Source organism: Cnephaeus nilssonii (assembly GCF_951640355.1).
Source record: "Cnephaeus nilssonii genome assembly, chromosome: 19".
Taxonomy (NCBI): domain Eukaryota; kingdom Metazoa; phylum Chordata; class Mammalia; order Chiroptera; family Vespertilionidae; genus Cnephaeus; species Cnephaeus nilssonii.
In genome coordinates, this window is record NC_137090.1 from 34,884,662 (window position 1) to 34,905,985 (window position 21,324).

General features: G+C 53.1%; 1 protein-coding gene across 2 annotated transcripts in view; it reads right to left on the reverse strand.

The window, feature by feature from the left end:
- Positions 1-862: 862 nt before the first annotated feature.
- Positions 863-21,324, reverse strand: part of SLC43A2 (solute carrier family 43 member 2) — a 45,757-nt gene continuing 25,295 nt past the window's right edge. For both annotated transcript variants that reach the window (XM_079797062.1, XM_079797061.1), the window contains 9 exons: positions 16,786-16,878; positions 15,264-15,397; positions 14,979-15,181; positions 14,323-14,469; positions 11,613-11,751; positions 10,107-10,236; positions 8,128-8,201; positions 6,800-6,923; positions 863-6,314 (listed from right to left, as the gene is read on the reverse strand). In XM_079797062.1, coding sequence (XP_079653188.1) covers positions 6,153-6,314; positions 6,800-6,923; positions 8,128-8,201; positions 10,107-10,236; positions 11,613-11,751; positions 14,323-14,469; positions 14,979-15,181; positions 15,264-15,397; positions 16,786-16,878 — 1,206 coding nt within the window. In that variant the 3' untranslated portion in view covers positions 863-6,152. The remainder of the gene's footprint in view (positions 6,315-6,799; positions 6,924-8,127; positions 8,202-10,106; positions 10,237-11,612; positions 11,752-14,322; positions 14,470-14,978; positions 15,182-15,263; positions 15,398-16,785; positions 16,879-21,324) is intronic.

Genomic DNA, 21,324 nt, shown 5'->3' on the forward strand with positions numbered 1-21,324 from the left:
TCCCACACAGCCATAATTGGTTGAAGCTGTGTCAAGGCTGTCCCCTGAGATGGGGGCTGCGACTTCCCTTCCCCACAGTCCCCACCAATTCCTCCTGTGTCCCTGGCACAGAGGTCAAGGTCTAGCTGCCCCTGCAGCAGCACAGAACTCATGCTGGCTCTACTTACATTAGAGAAATATTTCTTTGAGCGGTCTCGATCAAACACAGGAAAATGAAAGGAGACAACAAAGGAAGTGGCAGAGCCCCAGCTTTTGAGTTTACAGTCCTGACAAGTAGGACATCCATCTAGCATCTCTCTGCCCTGGCTACCGTGCAGGGGGCCACTGCTCACCCTTCCCCCGCTGGCCCCTCCTCTGGGCCTAAGCCCCTTCTACCCCAGGAGGGTCAGGGGCCAGGCCTCTGACAATCAGGCTACCCCTACCCTCCCTGGTGGTGGGGTTCTCCCTGGGGCTTCTCTGGGGGACGGTCCCCAGTTGCTTTCTCCCTCCTGCTAACACTGACCAGGGTCCTGGCGGGAGGTGGCCGGCTTGGTGGGAATTCTGTCGGAGGAGCAGTCATGTCCATGACCACTGCCTTAGGACAAAAGAAAAGGGGAAGGATGCGCTCCCACCCCTAGAACCAGAATTCACCAGCAGCCCTGTCTTCCCTCCCAAGAAGTCCCCTACTTACTCCTCTCCCGCCTCTTCACACGAGGCCAAACCAGCAAAGCTGGGTCTTGGTGGATGCAGCACAACGGAGGGGTGGGGGCCACAGAGCACGTTTCGGGTAAGTTACAGGGAATCTGAGCAAGAGACGGGGCAAGGGAATGTGTGGCTTTGAGAGAAAGAGACCCAGGAGCTGAGAGGAAGCCGTTCTTGTGGTTCTCATCATACGTTTATTGAGTGCTTACTGTGTGCCAGGAAGTAAGCCAGGCGCGAGAAACAGCAGAGGGGCTAGAAACAGCTACCAGGTCATCAGTCACACCGTACTGACCCTGTTAACACAGGGAACAGAGGAGCCCTTCAGGCACAACCTCGGGGCCTGGCTGGGTCCTTGGATGGGGCCCGCCTGGGTCTTTCCAGCAACAGAAAGGGGGTCAAGACCCTCTCCCTCTTCTCCATCCAGGTAGAGGCACACAGACAAGCCCCTGCAACTCCTCTAAACACATTCATACCGAATATGTGATCTCATACATCTCACACCTCAACACATGCACGCATACACACACACACACACACACACACACACGCAGGCACAGCTATCTACATGCCGTGATCTGAGCGCCCCAACATAAATCCGTCAGAGTGCCTGCATGTTTACCATTGAGAGATTATCTTGAGAAGCTTTTTGGCCAAGTCTCTTACCAAAATGTGAAAGACACAAAAGTGAACAAGGGGACAACTTCTTAAGGCTTTTTGCTTAAAAAGGGCTTCTGAGCGGGGCAGGGCCAGCAGAAACAGACCCACTTCCTGTCTTGGCTACAAGTCTGTCCGGCCAGAGCTGCCCAAAGTAGGTGTCCTATTGAACTGGTGGGGGGGGTAGAGGAGTGGGGGTGCCCTCCTTTCCGGGGTTATCTGCACTCTTCCAGGGCCATACAAACACTGCTGTCCCTCGTTAAGTGCCTATGAAGTGCCAGGCACACTACTGTGCAAGCGCTTTACCCGTATGTCCGTGTGCACCGAGCCTCGTAGTGAGGGTCGTCTCTCCACTTTACAGAGAAGGAAACTGAAGCTCAGGACTTGCCTAAGGTCACTGAAGTGGTGTGGTGGGGCATCTAACCTCCGCTCTTCCCCGGGAGATGGAGTCTCACTCTGGGAAGGGAGGGGGCGGGAGCTGCCAAGGGCCCCAGAGCCGAGGGCATGCTGCCTGGAGACCAAGGAACACAGGTGGCAGCTCCATGCTGGCGGGCCACCCCATGGGGACGCTGCTTCTCCTTCATGACATTCGGGCAGCTCCATCCTCACTCTAGGGCTGGGGTGAGTTAGGACATAGGGGCAAATGGGCTCACAGAGCCTGTCTGCTCACCCTGCCGCCCCCCCCCCCCAACCTCAGGGAGGTTATGAAAAACCAACCCCTGACTTTGGGGGTCCTGGGCTCCTCTTCCTCAGAATCCCACAATCTATTTTGGGGGGAAATGGGCTGTCACCCTTGAATTGGGCCCCTGGTAATTGGAACAGATCGGGCGCCTCACTGCCCCAAGAGCCCATGAGAAGTTCTCATCTTACCCTCCAGAGGGCGCTATTGCTGAAACAGCCCCGAAGCTCAATCCTGTTGAGACTCCTCAGAGCTCTCTGGCAGAGCCCCTCACCATAGGGTGCCCGCATGACCCCTCCTCTCATCACAGCCTGACCCCATCTCCCATCATCCACCCCAGTTACACATCTGCTCAAATTCTGCTCCCAAGCTGATACACAAGTACGTTGAAAACGTCACTGGGCTGAATGTGTTTCTGCTGCTGTCTGAGGCAGCCCTGCACATGTACCCCGATTACTGGATACCCCCCCATTTTCAGGTTCCTTGGGGCCCAGGGCAGTGTGAGGCCCTCCACAAACTGCAAAGGCCAGGGCCAGGGTGAGGAGAGGTCTTAGCAGAGGTTGTTTGGAGCAGGTTGATACTGGATACAAGAAGGAAAAGGAGTTGGAGCAAAACAGAAAGGCACCTGCAACCCTATGGCCTTCAGGAGGGTTGGGACCTTCCCTAGCCCAGGTCCAGGCAGCAGGAGCTGCAGACAGAGGCCAGGAGTTCTGGGGGAAGCCAACAAAGGAACACCCTGACCTGAGTCTAAGGGGACTAGAGAGGAGAGGGGTTCCTGACAACACTTCTGAGACTGACCCCGCCCCTTCCTCACTGATTGAAGCCTCTGGCCTGGCAGCACTTCCTGCTCCTCCCCACCAGGAGCTGGAGGACAAAGGGAAGATGGAGGGCCACGGCCGCTTGGTGCTCCTGCCTTTGACCAGCCCATGGTCCTTGGTCCTTTTCTCATTCCAGGCACTCCTCTCAAGAAGACACCTTCACTTCAGGGTTGGGGTGATCAGAGAATTACTCCCTCAAGAACCCATCTGCCTGCAGGGCCAAGATGACTGCTGAGTAGAAGTCATCCCGCTCTCAGAGGAATCTCTTGACTCTAATAAGTGGTGCCTGGGTTTGCTTCCCTGGTGGCCCCCGGGGCGATGCTCCAAATGGAATGCCCTGGTCTAGCGGGCTTTCCTTGGTCACTCCAATGATGCTAACATCCGTAAGCAAGTCCTGGCTCTAATCCTCAACAAATAACTCCACCTCCCCGGGCCTCAAATTTTTTAAACTGTAAAACAGAAATGATAAGATCCATTTATCTCTTTCATGATTCAATGATGATAACCCATCACTTCTGTACAGTCAGAGTAGAATGACTGGCGGGTGCGGGTGCAGGTGGTAGCCGACCCATCTGGTACCCTGCTCCCATTTCATACCCCCAATCCCTATGCGCTTTTGGCCCTAGACTGATTTGCACCCTGAACTCACTTGTCAATGCCTCCTTCTTTCCGCAAAGTGCCCACACCCTGCGGGTGGGTGGGAGAGAGGCAGCAGCCCCTACTTTGGGTGCTCCGGGGTCAGCACAGGTCTCGTCTGTAACCTCGGCATGTTTTCCCAGCTGGAAGGGCCCTCGCTAATCAACATTTCCCCAAACTGTACTCCTCTGTCTGTGGATCTCAAACTTTGGGGAGGCACCAGAATCACCAGGTGAGGCTTAGCAAAATCTAGGCTCCAGAGTCTACATCAAAGGCAAGACCTGGAGATTACACACGTTCAACAAACACCAAGGAGCTCCATTGGGCCACATGGAGGACAGCTCTCGGACTGTTAAAGCCATGCCTCCCCGCGCAGCACACCACCCTCCCTCTCGGAGGGCCACGAAGTCCATGCGCGTGCCAAAGAGTGCTGCAAGTGCTTGCTGCAAAGAAAGATGCCTGACTTTAACTCAGCATTCCTGAAATTTGACTCAAAGACTTTTTTAAAAATTTAGCATAACCATTAAACCTCACATAACTAGTGTTCTGAGGTAAGTTTTGGGAAATGTTGATCTTGTTCTCTTTTTAAAAAATATATGTTTAAAAAATTTATTTACTGATTTGAGAGAAGGGGGCATGGGAGTGACGGGACATCCATTTGTTGTTCCCGCCATCCATGCATTCATCGGTTGATTCTTGTATGTGCCCTGACCAGAGATTGAACCCGAAACCTTGGTGTATCGGGATGATGCTTCACCCAACTGAGCTACCTGGCCAGGGTTTAAAATATGTTTTAAACAAATGTTTTGTAATTGAATTTATTGGGGTGACATTGGTTCATAAAATTATGTAGGTTTCAGGTGTACAATTCTGTAATACATCATCTGTGTGTTCACTACCCCAAGTGATAAACATTTTTTAAAAAAATATTTGAGTGGACTGAAGTCTAGGAAGGCATGTTCAAGATGCTTATCTGTTGACACAGACCTTGAATTTGGGCCTGGATCTGCCCCCTCCTGCTCTGTCCATTCCTCCCACCATGTTCTGCCTCTGTCTCTCTGAGTCTGAGGCTCTCCTGGGATCGAACTCAGGAGGAACCCTCAGGATAGCTGACCGGTGACAGGAGATCCGAGCAGGGGACCGCAGGGGCCAGGATTAGCCTGTCTGGATGGGAGAAGCAGCAGAGGAGGGGGCCGTCCCCTTCGAAGAGGGCTGCACAGGCCCAGGTGGGGGTGGAGGGGCCTTTTCCCAGCCCTTCCCCTCCCAAGCTGGCAATCAGCCGGGGAGACTGGGAGCAGCCGAGTACGACTGGGGCTGGTCAGAGGCAGCAAAGCCTGCCTTGCCTTTTCTCCTCCAGCTCAAAACAGGCACGTGTAGCCCTTAACTGATGTGCTAGCAGGGGCAATCCTAACAGGAGGAAAACTGATTTATTGCTTTATAAAAAGGAGTCTGATAAAACTTAAAACAACAAACAAAAACTAGAAACCTAAAAATCCACCCACCCCTCTCTGCGCTCCCAGGAAGTCCCAGACACATTTCTGGGGCAAGTCCTGGTGGGTGGATCGGTAAATCGGGCGCCTGGCAGAGGAAGGAAGGACTCCCCTGTAAACAGCTCAGGGCCCTGGAGGAGTCTGCCAGCAGGGGGCGCGGTGGCTCCACAGCCGACCACAAACTCCCAGATGAGCCAGGCTGGCTCCAGGGCGCTGAGCCTGTTGCAGGCCTGCCTGGCTCCTGGGCGGCTCTAGGAGAATAACAGCAGATACCCAGAGCCCACACCCCACCACCATCCCACACACATCTCTCACACATCTCACATGTACACACCCTCACATACACAAACCCCTAGGCCCCTCACTATCTACCTCCCCACCAGGCCTGGCCTCCAGTCTATCAACCACAGCCTCACTTCCACCCCCACAACAACAGCTGTGTGTTGGTGCCCCTTTAATTCCCTTCAGGTCACAGACTGGATGACGGGTGGCAGCACAAACTTGCTCTCCACTTAGATCCCAAGGTCCTTTGTCCCTGGCTCCTGAGCCTAGTGTGGTCCCCCATTCCCTCCCAGGCTTTCAGCCACGGGGTCTTCTCCACAGGCCTCAAACGGGAGGACAGGCCATGGCCTGGCCACAGGGGGCTGGAATCACAAAGGAGTTAGCACCAACAACAGGAAGCGGGTCCTTCCTTCCTCAGGCAGCCTCAGACTGACCAGGGGAGGAGATGGGGGGGGGGGGCGAGGGGGGTGCAGACAGTGCAGGCCTTTGTCCTCAGGCAGGCGTGGTGGGAGGGCATGCAGCTGAGAGGCAGGTGGTAGGCAGTGAACGGCAGATCCCTCTGCTTTGGCAAGAGGCAGAATCCAGATACTGGAGGGAGAGAGCCTGACTGTCAGGGGTCCTCCTGGCTCCTCCTGCAGGTACCAGGGAGCCTCAAGGCTCCAGGGCCCCTCAAAGGTGGCAGAGCAAAGCCCAGGGCAGCCCTCTTCCAGCAGCAGGAAAATCCCACGCCCAGGCCCTCCCGGTCCTTCCACAGCAGAGCTCCAAGGCAGGACCAGGGCCTCGGGAGGGCGCATGGACTCCAGCATGGAGGAGAGGTTCCTGGGGGTGCATGGAGTCCTCTGGGGTGGGCAGGAGGACACTGGTGAGTCACTGACGCAAGGGCAGGAGGCCACAGTTCTGAGGTGGTGGGCACTACACGAAAGCCTCCTGGTTGGATGAGCCGTTGAGCTTGAGGAAAAGCTTGTCATCTTCCCTCTTCTGCTGCAGCTGCCTCTCCAGCTGGCGCCGGTAGCAGATGAGGTAGAGGGGGAGGCAGAACCCCAGCAGGCTCATGACCAGCAGCCCCACGTTCACCTGGGGCGGCAGGGATGAAAGTTGCCATCACATGGGGCAGGGGACCGGGGGGCGGGGGGCTGTCCAATTCGAGACCCTTCCTCACACTCAGGTTTGGGAAAGGGGAGAAAGTCACAGGACAGGAGAGGAAAAACAAACTGGAATGTTCAAGAGGCTGGAGGGCCACATTCCAGCACCAGCATTCCCTCCGGGCCTGCCCTCTGCCTCCCCCCACCCCCAGCGCTGACCTCAGACCTCTCATCTAAATCTCCGGGGGGTGGGGCAGGGACACAGCTAGATTCTCTTTATCTCAAAATCGGGTCCAGAAAGGGCACTTTTCTCCTCCTGCCCAGCCGCCAGTCACAAGGCGACTCTGATTCGATCTTAACCACAGTTCCCAAACTTCTTGTCTCTGGGGCTCTGGAAGCCCCCGAGCAATGCCTCTCAGCTCCGCCCAGCAGAGCGGGGCAGACGCCTGTAATCCACCGCCCCCTGGCCCTGCTTACCCACAGAGGGTCTCCTTGGAGGGGACCCATCATGGCCAGAAACAGGGGCTGCTGCAGGAGAGCGAAGAGCGCGCTGACCAGAGACTGCAGTCCTGTGAGGCTGCCAAACTGGGTGGAGGGGTACCTGCAGGGCAATAGACAACCTGTCATTGGAGGGCCCCTCCCAGGCTTTCCACATGCTCCTGGCCTCAGCCTGGCCCCAGGTGCGCCGGTGCCAGAGAAGAGGCAGGATTAGCCTCAGAGAACAGCGGGCAATGGCCTTCAGATTACTTTCTGCTGAGCAGTTGTGCAAAGTGAAATTCTCTTTTGTACCAACCTAAGGCCCCAGACTCTGGGGAGGACCCACCCTGCCCAGGTGTGCCCTGGGCCTGTGGGTGCCTGGCTGAGCTGAGTGGAAAGTGTGGTGCCAGCGGGAGCTTGGGAAACAGGCCGAGGGAGCAGGATGGAGGCTGGGCCTGGCTCTGCGGTGCCCTCATCCAGAGGAGCATTGTGTAATCACGGAAATGTGGCATCAGAGCTTTCAGCGACTGCCTCAGACCCTGCCCAGGCAGCCACAACTTCCTCCAGGCCTGGGTGGGTGGGGGACCTGGTATGACCCCCATGCAATGCTGTTGGGAGGGGGAGAGAGTTCTAGCAAGCTCTTAGAAAACATCAGGCTTTGGGGCCCCAGCGGTGGGAAGGGGCTGCCAGGGGAGAACAATTTGATCTTCGGTCAGAGAGAGACAGTGGATGGTGTTCAGGTTCCAATTTTTGAAACTAGCCTCGGCCCAAAGAGGAAGGACGCTGCGGTTCCTTGTGCATGGGTGGCCTCTTGGGAGAAGAGGCAGGTTTCAATGTAGCCACGCCCCGAGAAGGCTGTGGGTAGGAGGCCAGCCCTGTGAGATTCTGGGTGAGAACTGTCTGATATATTCTGGGCTCAGTGATCCATGTCCCTGCTCCTGCTGAGGGTCATTTGAACGTCAACATTGAGCTTGGGGCAGTCGGAACCCACCCCTGGCCTTCCCATGAGCAACCAGAGGCAGCCAACTCAGTGGAGCAGCGGCCCCCGGGGCACCATGAGCTGCACAGCGGTACTGACTGGCTGAGAACTGACTTCGTGTTAAATGCCAAGGCTTGTGGGCATCCAACTGTCTGCCCACTGACCCACCTCCCGCCAGGCCTGGCCTTCCCGACACACCCAACAAAGCCCTGGTACCTGTCCCTGATGCAAGAAAATGAACTCTGAAAGGGCAGGCTGCCCCCCTCAGGACCGTGGTCCTACCACAAACCCCCTGTAAGTCCCTCCCTCACGCTCTGCCACCAGGCCACCCGCAGATCCCAGGACTTACACGGCGGCGTACAGGCCCCCAATGGCAGAGTGGATGAATCCCCGCACAATTGTGTGCAGGATGAAGGAGAGGATCTGAGGGAGGGAGAACAGAGAGTGAGCAGAAGGCTGTGTGGACCCTCACCCTCTGCCCCTAACCCCAGTTCTGGGGTCCTGAACAATGGGGGCACTGGCAACCTAGAGTTGGCTCTGCGGGGCCAATTCCTGAATTTTTAGGAATTCTTCAAGGCAGTTGTTAAACACAGTTGTTATGGAAACTGACATTTTATAAACTTACAATTAAACAAATTATATTAAAAACAAAGGTAACGAATACTAAAACTTATCACTTCCTAATTATTTTACGATGTGTTACTATGATCTATGTTCTCAAGGTTTTTGTATGGTGGAAGGAAATACCACATGATGGTGGGATACTGTGATTCTCTTTCCAACCCCACAATGGGTGACATCATACTGGTTGAAAAATCAGCCACGATGAGAACAGTTACACCATGGAAATTGGCAAATGCTAAAAGTCAGGGCTCCCCCCGCCCCGCCACGGCCCCACCAAGGGTCTGTTGTGAAATGTGTATCAGTAGCACTAAGCAGGTCACGAGTCATGACTGGATCCTGCTATTGCTGACAGGGGACTGTGCCGAGGTCTCCCTGCCTGGTCACTCAGGCCCTAACGTGCCGAGGAAAGCTCTGCCGTAGGGGAAGGCTGCTGCTGGCAGGCTTTGCGAGTTCTGAGAAGCACTTGCTAACGATGCAGAGGGACAAGATTTGTCCACTTGGCCACCAGGACCCTTTGTTTGCTCTTCAGACAAAGCCCTGCCCTCCTCCTCAGCAGCCAGGACCTGTCCCTGGAACGTGGGCGGTGGAGGGGGCAGGGGCTACTCTCTGCTCAAAGAGGGCTGTGCCCGAATGTGCAGGCACATACTTGGGCGGGCTCCCCCTTTCCACTTCAACTGCCTTGTTGCTTTTTCATAACTTTTCTTCCAATGAGAACTTAGAAAAAATAAAATAAAAGCGGACGACTGTCCCCACTAAGCAGTGCCCCTCAACTGGACAAGGTGGTCAGGGTCTGCTAGTGTTGCAGAGAGGGCAGCCACCAGGAGGCCAGGAGGGCACCAGGGAGGGAACAGCACTCCCACCTGGAACCGGTGCAAGTTTCCAATGGTTTACTCTGATCTGCACACCCCGGTGTCAGCACAGTCACGTGACAGTACCCATGGGTGGTGCACACCTGGTATTTAATGTTCCTCAACACGTGGCCACTTGTAAAAAGGAAGGGACTCTTGCTTTCATCTTGGACCAGGCTCAAGATAACATCTGACCTCAGGCTACACCCACCTGGGAGCGAGGCCATCACTCAAGTCCCTTCAAAGTTCATAATCTTGGGGGTTGGGGCTAGTACATGTTCATGGACCTAAGGGTAGAGTCAGACGGGTGATAATCTCTGCCAAATGTTAGGTTTCAAAAGCATCAGAAATCTGTGGAACGAAATTAAGCTTTTGAACCCAGATGCCAATCTTTTTCCTCTCTACAATGGATAGGCTTTGTAAGCATTCTTGTATCTGAGGGACAGATGTTCCCATCAACACCAGATTAGCCAGACCTCTTTGGACCTCAGATTTCAGCTGTTTGAGCAATGCAAACTAAGTAGCCACACAACTACCCAGCATAGTTCTGGAAAATGGTATGATGGTGGTATCTGTGGTATGCAGATGCACAAAAGACCAAGAGGAATGATATACCTTCATAGAGAAGAGTCTTTTGTGAAAGGCAACCCCAGTGCCATTGACCGCTCACTCCTAGTGTTGAGCACAAAGCCTGGCAGGTAAGAGGCTCTTGGTATAAACAGCAGGGGGCTGGTGAGATGGTTGGATGAATTAAATGAATGAAAAGCCACCATTCTCTTTGTCCCCTTTTAGACTTGCACTTTTTAGTCTCATTGTACCCTTACCCCACCTGACCTCTCCCTTTCCCCACACCCACCTGTAGAGGCAGGTTGGGAATGAGACATGTCACCCCAAAGCCCACAAGCAGCACGTTTGTGAAGGCAAAAGCCCGCATGGCGTTGGTGACCTTCTGGATCTGCCGGTCTCGCGTCTTCTTCTTCTCACCTCTGCAGAGACACAGAGCACACACTGGAGGAGGGTGGCACAGGCTCCCTGGAGGAGGGTGAGCTCTCAACAAGTCAGGCCCCAGGAGTCGCAGCTTGTGGACAACTCAAGACTCAGAGGCCACCCACACATTTTAGGGACCGTTGGAGCTAGACCAGCACTAGGGACACTCCCACTGCACCCCCTTGACTGAGCACTGAGCATGAATCTCAGGGGACAGGTCAGAGATGAAAGGTGTGACATCAATACCCTGCACGGCTTTAGTGAAGACTGAGCTCAAATGATGAGGAGGGAAGGAGCAGAGTGTGCCCACGTTAGGACGAGGCAAAGCCTCGCTTCATCATTGGCTTCAACTTCCCCCAAATCCTGCGGGGAGCTGATGGTAAAGCAGATAACAAACCCAATAAAGGAGTGAGTGGGTTTCCCCTTGGGTGAGCAGGAGGTAGTGAAATAGAAACAAATGTGCAGCAGATGGAACTGGAATGGGCACAAATCACCTCTTGGCGGTAGGACCTGACCTAGATAACAAAGCCTTCTCTATAATTACTTCCTTGTGAATTCACTAGCACCGATTCTTGTCTCACCACCCACAGACGCCCCGTGGACAACTGTGTAACTCCAAGAACGAATGCCAGGTGCTGGGGGATGTGTATGGAGTCTCAGGCCCACCACTTCCTCACTGTGCGACCTTGGACCAGTTATTCAAACTCCTAGCTTCAGTTCCATCTGTAAAATGGGTATCACACCAGCACACACCTCACCGAGGTGATGTGAGGCTTAACTGAGATTGTGCATTAAGTGCTTGGCACAGGGCCTGATACAATAAACAACAGCTTATTATACTAAGGTGGAGTCACAGAAGACAGCACTTAACTCATCCTCTGATCTTAGAGCCCAACCCTTACAGAAGGTAGGGCTCCAGTGCCTTGTTTAAGGCTCATGATCATGAACAAGTCTATTAACACCTATTACAGTTACAGTGACTTACTACTCTCGCCATGGCGTGAGCCTTGTAGGCAAGGCAGCACTGATTTAGGGTCATTCACCCATTGTGCTTCTCATGCTAAGCATCTGAGTGTGGTCCTAAAAGCAGAATGGTTTGACTGCACGCTGACCTTCCTCTCATTTCTCCTCTCCTTTTACCTAACTCAGTGCTCCCCAAACTGCAGCCTACCATAAAGAAGCCACAGCCCCAAATGTGTGTTGAGCTGAGCAAGCGAGTGTCTTAAAGCCCTGGGGAGAGTAGCCTCGGGCACCTCTCGCCTCCCTGCTTGCTTTAAACCCTACCCCGCCACGCACCCCTGTCCCTGCCTAACATCTGACTTGGGGGGCTTCTTTCCCTGGGGCTGAGAGCCAGGCCCAGGTGCTGCCTACGCACTGGTTGGCGTCTTTCTCCTCGGGCTCCTCAGTGGCATCTTCACATTCCTTCATCCTCCAGTCCATGATGTAGCCGATGATGGGGGCCGTCAGCAGGCAGAGGAGCTGGAGCACACCGAAAATGGAGGTATAGAGGCTAACTGGGGAGGAAGAAGGCTGCGTCATGGGGGGCTCCTGACAGAGGCCGGGCGCGGGCACCGGACAAAGTCTGAGACCCCACAGGTCATCCCCAGGCCCCCCTCGTGTCACTGTGGATTTTGAGGGGAGCCGAGACCCTAACCTCTGAGATCAGAGCTGGCACGAGGGTAGGCACCCTATTCTCTTCTCCACATCCCCTGCTTGTTTCCAAGAAACAGCAAGTGAAATCCTGGGTGTCACAATGGCTTCCCCAGGCGCTGCAGGAAGTCTCTGACTTGGGAACCACAAAATTACCAATGCCTGGCCGGAGGCTTGTATAAGACTGGCCATTACTTCTCTGCCTTAGAAACAAACCGGAGGGCGTCACTCACAGGGGATCCAATGTAAGGGCTTCCATCCTCAAAGAGCTTAAAATCAAAATGGGACTTGGGGGGTTGAGGGGGGGCAAATGGAAACTGAAAGTTGGCTACCCCACCCCACCCCTCCCACAGTTCTGCCCGAGAGGGATGTTTGACATTCAAGGCAAGGCATTTCTCCACTGAACAGAGACTGGCTGGGAGGGGACGTTGCAATGCTCCCCGACAGTCCCCCCTGCTTACCAGCGGCCATCACTGCATCAAGAAAGCAAAGTGAAAAGGCAGAAAGGAGCAAAGTTAGCAGCGGAAATCTCGAAGGTTGTTACAGGGAGATGGGCACGGAGGCTGGCTAGCTCTGGGCCCGGCATTCACATCATTTCCCACCTAGACCTGACTCTCAGAGCACCCATGGGTGGCTGAGCTGGAGCCAGGCTTTTAGGAGAGGAGGCGGGAGGGGGCCCAGCGCGGGCACCTGCTGACCTTTCACTGTCTGCTGGGGGGGTCTCAGTCATGTGCAGCTGGGGCCCAGTCACAGGCGAGGGCTGGTGAATCAGGCCTGTGGTTTCCCGAGGACCATGATGGGAAGTAGTGTGGGTGCAAAAGACTGGGCAGAACTCACTGTTGTGTGGCCCTTTGGGAACACTGCTCTGTCATAGTTGTGCCCCGAGGGCAAGAGAAGTCAAACAATGCATCCCAACCCCCCAGCAAAGCATCTGACACCACGGGTCTCCCCCAGACAGCCAGAGCTGGTCTCCTGTCCACCCAGCGGCTCCCTGACCCTGAGGTCACCCCGCTGGGCACAGTCCGGGCTGTGGGTGTCATGCACAACAGCTCACAGGAGCAGGATGGGGAAAACCAATGCCCTGTCAGCTGCAGATGGAATTTCCTGGCCCAACTTCCTCTACTTCTTGAAACTGGCTTTTTGAATGTGGGAAAGAGTTGAAAAAGAATTCCTCTTGAGCAGCAAAGGATTTCTCAGAGAACTTGAGTAAAAAACCATGACTCAGCAGCAGGCAGATTCGCCTTCTAAGGGCCAGTGAGGACCCTTCTCTGTACACTCTGGGGTCTCCACCTCCCTGGGCCTGAGGCTTTTAAACAGAGGGTGTTGAGACATAACAGATCAGCTTTCCCTAAAGTTCAGTCCACAGATTTTAACGAGTGTTACGTAATGAAACCGCTCCTGTGGTAGCAATCCGGGGGGACGTCACTAGACTCCACAAAGCTAAGTAAGTCATTTTTTCCTGTAAAAAACAGGGCCTTTCCTGTGTCAGCATTCATTATGAAATTGTGCAAGGGCACGTGACAGTGCTCCTCCACGGGCGCCCATGTGCACAGCGGAACCAGTGTTACCTGGTGCCCGCGTCACCTTTCCCATTTGTGCAGGCTGCGTCCCTTCTACAAACTGTATTTGTATTTGATTCCTTACAACCCCTAGGGAAAAACAATTAAACTAACAAAACGCTGCACACCAATGACGCTGTCAATAAAAAACCATTTACCGAAGGTGTTTGTCCCGCTCAGGGATGACTAAAGCTGACTCAGCTCGGGCCCTGAGGAAGTACTGACTTTCTTTGTAGAACCAAAACCTCTAATCCACTACAGACCTTCTGTGCTGTTTTGGGAAAGTAGTGTGTGGGTTATCAGTTTTGTTTACCAGCCTGAGCAAGTCTGGACTGGATCACACATGTGAGGAAGCTCCACCTGGCCCCGCTGCCAGCCCAGGGCGCTGATCCCAGTGCGGGCCCCAGTGCCCCAAAGTCTCCAGCCGAGCCGGCCTGAGCCCCACTCGGCCCCCATGTCCTCTGGCCCCCCTGGGTGCTCCACACCCCAACGCTGCGGTTTCCCAGGGGATTCTTGGCATTGGGTTGGCTTGGCTGTCTGTCATCAGGTTCTCAGGTAGAGTACTCAGTTCCCAGTAATGTTTTCATTCACAGACACGCCAACCAGCTCCTCAGGCGATGAAAACATACACCTCACTCCCCAGATACACATAGTTATTCTAGTCCTCCCTCCCTCCTAAACGGGGAATCTCTAATGGGACTGTGATGAAATGGCTCTGACCAGCAAGGGGTCACTCGGACACTGTCATTTCCCGGCCCAGCCTAATACCGTCCAGCTGGCCGAGCAGTGGGCTCGACCTCAGGCGGCAGGAGTGACCACCAGCGGGGGGGGGGGGGCCTCTTATGGGGCTGTGCACCGAGGTCCAGGGCCACCTACCTTTGTCCTGGTCACCGCTGACCAGGAACTTGAGGATGCTGTTCATGGCGCCCATGTAGAAGATGAGCCGCAGCTGCGTGACGCACATGGTGACGAGGCTGAGCAGCAGGATGGGGCTGAATATGCTGTGCATGAAGGAGGGGGCCGCTGTGGGGAGAAGGCCACAGGGGTTCAGGGATAACCGGGGCCCAGATCTCCATGGCCCACAGCCCACCTGTCATTCAGGGGCCCCGTGTGGGGAGGGGAGGCCGATTTGCTGACCAAATCATTCCATGCTGGATGCGAGAATGGGCCCGGTGAGGTTAAAGGGGTGGGTACTAGATTGGGGTCACCCAGCTGTGTAAAACAAGCTGGGTGGGTCCCTCATCCTCTCTGAGCATATGAATGAAATGATTGTGACTGATATTTGCTCATCTGTACACCGGGGTGGATGGTGCTGGCCGCCCTTTTGGGATGAAGTGGGAATTAAGTGAGATGAGACCCACAAAGTCCTCAGATGGTGCTGGCCCTGTGGGGCCAGGGCTTCCAGATCCGGATCGGCTACCCCTTCCTGTGCTGGGGGTGTGGGTGTGGGTATGGGTGTGAGTGCGGGTGTGGGTGTGAGTGCAGGTGCCCCTGCTAACGTGTCAGGAAGACGAGGGCCCCCGGGCGGGTACCTGCGGCATCTGGCTTGCACTTCACCTCCAGGTCGACGGTGGACAGGCAGAGCTTGTGGCCCTCCTGCAGTGCCGCTTGCTCCTTGTTGCTCCGCATGGAGCTGCCCACGCTGAGGCGGCGCCCCACTGTAGTCACCTGCTTGTAGAACTGCTTCCCTGTGATCTTGTGGTCAAAGCCCAGCCAACTGAACTTTATCTTCACCCTGGACGCCACAGGAAGAGCCTGTCAGTGCCGCCCGGGGCCATCACCGGGGTGGGGCTGGGGACGGACAGCACTCCACTTACGAGTAGTCCATGTCCTCTGGCCCTGGGAAGGGCTCCAGAGGCCAGTTAAAGAAGCAGTTGAGGAAAACCAGCCCGGAGCAGCCGGCCCAGACCACGAGGATGATGATGAAGGAGACGCCGAAGTCGTAGATGACCTGAAAGGCACAACGGGGCGGGGGCAGGGCCGGGGGCAGAGTTAGCACAGGAAGCCAAGTGGGTAGCAGGCAGGGTCATCGGTGCTGAGCTGCGTGAGGAGGACAGCCTGGTCAACCTGGGTGATTGGTCATCAGATACTGCATCCCAAGTACCCCAACTCACCCTGGCATGTCCTTAACCTTGGACCAGATGTCACTTCTTAGGAGAGGCCTTCCCTGACACCCCCCACCCCCCCATCACTGTCATGTCTCTGGCTCTCAGTGAGCAGCCCTGGCTGAGAATACTGATGTCTCAATTCATTTACTCGTCCACTGTTAGTTTAGCCCCTGAGAACAGGAGCCTGTTAGCCTTGTCCACGGATGTTTCTCCAGCACCTCGAAGTGTACATGACAGTTGTGAAAAATACCCGAGGAATGAACAGGTGGCTGTCTCACTTTCCTCCTCGGAGAAGTGGGTGTAAGACTGTCACGTGTCCTTATGGTATTGTGGTGGGGGTGAGGCAGGTGTGACGCTCCTAGAGTGGCAGGGGGAAGCCTGCTGAGCACAGCATCTTAGCTGTAACTGTCATGACTGCAATTTATTTCCAGAACCAGAGTCCCCGGAGTCCTGGCAGAAGCTGCCAGCTCCCCAGGGCGGGACCAGCAGCAGCTCAGCACTGAGACGGGAGGACGAGGCACATGCAGGCTTCTCTGCACTCGGGAGTGAGACTCCCTAAAAGCCACAGGATGCCTGGCCCTAGGCCCTCCACGCACTTTGATTCCCAGGAGACCAGCCCACACCTGTGACTTCTCCTCCTCGCTGGCCCCACGCACCCCAGGAAAGGGGATTTTACTGGTGCTGGTGCCAGAGCAGGGAAAAGCCCCTTCTGAAGCCCTGGTGGGAGCAACAGGATCTGGAGTAGGAACTGGGGCTGACGGCCTGGGAGGTGTTGGCTTCATCCTGACCCTGTGTGACTTCCATGGGCTCAGAATCCTGCCGGGGAGGGAAACAGCTGAACCAACTTGGCCGAGAGCAGCGCTCTGGCTAATGGCGAGTAACAGCCCAACAACAACAGACCTGGGGGTGGGGAGACTGGAGCTGGACTCAGGATCGGGGACAAACTCACCCATCCCCTTTCTGCACCCTAGCCCAGAAATGCAAGGCAGCCTGTGGGGACGGCCTGTGGTGATACGCTTTAATTTCCCATCCCCCAGGCCGAGTGCGGTTCTTTTCTGACTCCCATGGTGCCCAGGTGCATCCTCCCAGGTGTGGGTGGTGGGGAGGGGCCAGCCTCCTGCACCCACAAGCATTGCCCTCTTCAGAGAGGGCTGAAGGAGCCTGGAGAGAAGCCTCTGTTCAGACACTAACACAAAATAAACGCACTGGAAACAGCTGGCCACACCCTCACCTTGATTCCTGGGAAGGTGACTGCTGAGGAGGCATAGGATCCAATCATCAAGGCAATAAACGTGGACCGAAGGTCACCAAACATGTTGGGCAGCTGTAAGACAAGAGGCAAGGGCAACTTCAGCTGCGAGAGGGGCAAAGGATGGATGAAGGAGGGGAAGAGAGGATCAAGGCTCATCAGGCACTTTTTCTTATCTGCTCTCCTCCCTGAATTCACAGAATCAGTCCAGGTAATGACCACGAATGGGAAGTTTTTCCTTCCCGGCCTGAGGTTGATAAGGGCAGAGGAGGATCGCAATGCAGAATTTGGACCCCACATGTGAGGACAGAGCTGTTGGGACTTCCTGGCTGGCAACTGTCCCTCCTCTGCTCCCACAGGCCAGGGGCCTTCTTGTCTTTACAGGATGACACTGAGATGCAAGCGAGCCACGCTGGGAGACAGGCATCCCTCAAAGGGAGCAAGGCAGTTAAAAATAAGAATCTATTTGGGGACAAGAGTGTCATTTTTATAAATAAAAATATCAGCGTCCCAGAAGGACCAGATGTCAGCAAAAGCTGCTTTCAGTTCTGAGAGAGTAGAGTTCTGGAAGGTGTCAATCAAAATTCTACAGTTCCCTCGGCGCTGACAAGGGCACCGGCCTGGGAAGATTCCTGCTTGAATGTCTAAGTGCAAGGACGGCTTTCCCTTTCCACGGCCCCAGAAATCATCACCTGAGAAGGCCGGGGCTAAACACGCTCAGGCTCTCCTCCCAGTGAGGCCACTCTTGCATCGCACATAACTTTATTCTGGGCTCATTTGACATAACTTCAAAGCTAGAACCCTCAGCGATTCCACACAAATCCAGGCATGGTAAAATAGGGTAATGCAGTCACGGATTCAGACCTGAGGCAAAGCACCCTTCCCCGCCCCTTCGCCCCCCCCAAAACAGCCAGTCACTGCTTCTCTCTAGAACCTCGAGGAGGTTCCACCCACACTCACCGTGGCCTCACACTGAGGACCCCTCTCTGGAAGCTAAGCCAGCCTGTTTCATACTATGTATATGTTCCCCTCCCCCACTTGTCTGCGATCATTTGGGGGTTTTATTAAACACGATGGCTTGCAAGCTAATCCACTGTTGCTGAACACAAGCAGTTTGAACTTGGCCTTGCATCATTTCTGCCCATGTTACCCACAACTAAAATGAATATCGCATATACCAAATCATCATGTTTTACACTAATACCATGCTATATGTAACTATGTCTCGGTAAAACAGGAAAAAAACAAGTGAGGGGCATCATCTAAAGTAAAAACTTTGTGCTTCATATCTATTATGATCCTATTCCTAACCTGAATTTCTGTTGAAAAATGTTAATACAGATCTGGTTTCTGAGATAGACCATTATAAGGACAATAGCATTTTTGAAAATAATTTTTTTTTTTTTATTTCAGAGAGGAAGGGAGAAGGAGAGATAGAAACATTAATGATGAGAGAGAATCATTGATTGGCTGCCTCATGCACGACCCACACTGGGGATTGAGCCCGCAACCTGGGCATGTGCCCTGACCGGGAATCGAACCGTGACCTCCTGGTTCATAGGTCCACGCTCAACCACTGAGCCACGCCAGTCGGGCTGAAAATAAGTTTTAAAGAAATTCTGATGTTGGGAAAAAAAAACACAACTAAAACCTAAGCATTTTTGTGCTTTAAAGGACACCATCAAGGTGAAAAAACAATGCACAGAAGAGAAAATTTTTACAACTCGCGTCTCTGATAAGGGACTTGTATCTAGAAAATATAAAGAACTCCTACAACTCAATAATAAAAAGAAAAATAACCTATTTTTAAAATGGGCAAAAGATCTGAATAGACATTTCTCCAAAAAAATATACAAATACACAAAAATCTCATGAAGATATACTCAATGTCATCAATCATAGGGGAAATACGAATCCAAGCCACAACGAGATACTAATTCATGCTCTCTAGTGTAGCTACAATAAAAAAAAATTAGCTAATAATAATGAAGATCTAGAGGAATCGGAGCCCTCACACTACTGGTGGAAATGTAGACTGGTGCGGCCACTCTGGAAAATAGTCTGGCAGTACCTCCAACAGTTCAACAGAATTATCATATGATCCAGTCATTTCACTCCTAGGTAGACATCCAAGAGAAATTAAACAATACCCACACAGAAACTTGTACAGGAATGCTTATAGCAGCCTTATTCATAATATCCCGAAAGTGGAAACAATCTCAATGTCCATCAATGAATGAATGGGTAAACAAAATGTGGTATATCCACACAAGAGCATATTAGCCAGCCATAAAAAGAAATGAAGTACTGACTCATAGTACATGGATGAACCTTACGAAAACATGTGAGGTGAAAGAAGCCAGTCACAAAAGACCACATATTGTATGACTGCATTTACATGAAAAGTCCAGGTGAGGCAAATCCATAGAGACAGAGAATAGATCAGTGGTTGCCTACGGCTGGCGTAGAGGAAGCTGGGAGGAAATAGGGAGGAAATGCTAATGGGTACAGGGTTTCCATTTGGGGCGCTATAATTAATTGTGCTGATAACTACACAACTGTGAATATAATAAAAGCCAGTGAATTGTATACTTTAGGTGAATTACATGGTATATGAATTATGTCTCAATCACTGTTAAAAAAACACACAAACATGAATAAGGAATTCAAATGTTTTGGATCCCAGAATTAAAAAGGAATACCAGCCCTGGTGGGTGTGGTGCTCAGTTGGTTGGGCGTCGTCCTTTGCACGTAAAGGTTGCTGGTTCGATTCCCAGTCCAGGTACGTGCCAGGTTGCGGACTTGATTCCCCTGTAGGGAGCGTGCAGGAGGCAGCCGGTCGATGTTTCTCTTTCACATCAATGTTTCTCTCTCTCTCTCCCCCTCTCCCTTCTTCTCTCTCTAAAAATCAATAAAAAGTCTTAAAAGAAAATAAAAGGAACGTGAATAAGTCTATAGCATATGATACGAGGCCAAGTAGGCTGTCCAGGCTCCCCAAAGAATCCCCAGCCCACGAGATCTTCTTCCAGCCCCGCGTAGAGTGGGTCCTCTGTCCGCTCAGGCTTCTCAGGGAGGGTCCGAGGAGAACAAGGGGCGGTGGAAATCCCCAACAGGAGACAGCGGTAATGCGATGTGCTCATGTGTGCCCAGGCACACCCAGGTGAGCACGGTGGCACCCAATCTTACTCCGTGCACACATGCCTCCCAGGTGTGCTGTGATTCAGAGGACACGCCTCAGTTCCTGGGCTCACATAGTTTGGCTTCTCCATGCTGGCTACTCCAGCAAGGCAGCGTGTAGGGGAGGCATCTCCGGGGCCATACCAGCCCCAGGGAGAACCAAAGACTGGTTCTGTTTGTGCGGAAGGGGGAACTGTTCCCACTGGAATGCCAGTCCAGCCAGGGCAGGTGAAGGAAGAAAAGGATCAAAGAGGGCTCAGAATCCACCAGAAGAGTAAAGGAGGACACGAGCCAGGTGTAGCAAAGGCCCCTTGGTGCAGAGTCAGGCCAGCGAGACACTGTTGTTGGTGCAGTCCCCCTTACGCACAAAGGCTCCAACTTTTCAACGGGGCGACGGGATACTCCAGAGGAGCAGGCAGCTAACCCTTTCCCTTTGTCCTTAAGCTCCAGCTTGTCCTAACCCTAACCCAGGCTAGAGACCAACAGAACAACAGGGGCTTGGGGCCAATATACAACTCAGATCTGATCTTCTGGAGTCTTCTCCCCACAACTAGATCCAGAACAGGGAAGAACAGAAAGCTGGGCAAAGAGCTGCCTTCCCATCTGCCCCTGGGGGAGACGCCCAACCCTCCTGTCTGGACAAGGGCAGTAAGCCTTCCAGCTGCCTTCCTTGCTGCCCTGCTTCTCCCGGCCTAGGACACTCTTAGCAACACCAAGAAAATTCTCCTCCCCAACATGTGATTTTGGTCAGCAGGGTCATTACTAGGGGAGCATAGAGCCTCAGGGCAAACCATACCACTCAGTGTTCCCAGCATCAACATCCTGTATTTTAAATTATGATTCGTTTTCCTGGTTAGAAGAGCAGTGCATGTCCACTGTAAAACATTTGAAACAACGTATACATAAAGGATAAAATAAAAATCAGCCTGATATAACCATGTTACCATTTCGATATATTTCCCTTTAACTTTTTTCCTACAAATACCTATAACTTTACAACAAAATTGGGATCATATGCTAAATATTGTTTTATAAACTTTTTATTTTTTGCTATATTATAAATGTTTTCTAAGTTCATATTCATCTTCAACATAGTTTGTAATGACTATCTGGTCCATACTTTCCGCATTTCTCTGATGTTGGGCCTAAGGGCCTTTTATTTATTTATTTTTAAAATATTTTTATTGATTTCGGAGAGGAAGGGAGAGGGAGAGCGAGACAGAAACATCAATGATGAGAGATAATCATTAATCGGCTGCCTCCTGCACACCCAACACTGGGATGGAGCCTGCAACCCGAGCATGTGCCCTGACTGGGAATCGAACCAAGACCTTCAGGTTCATA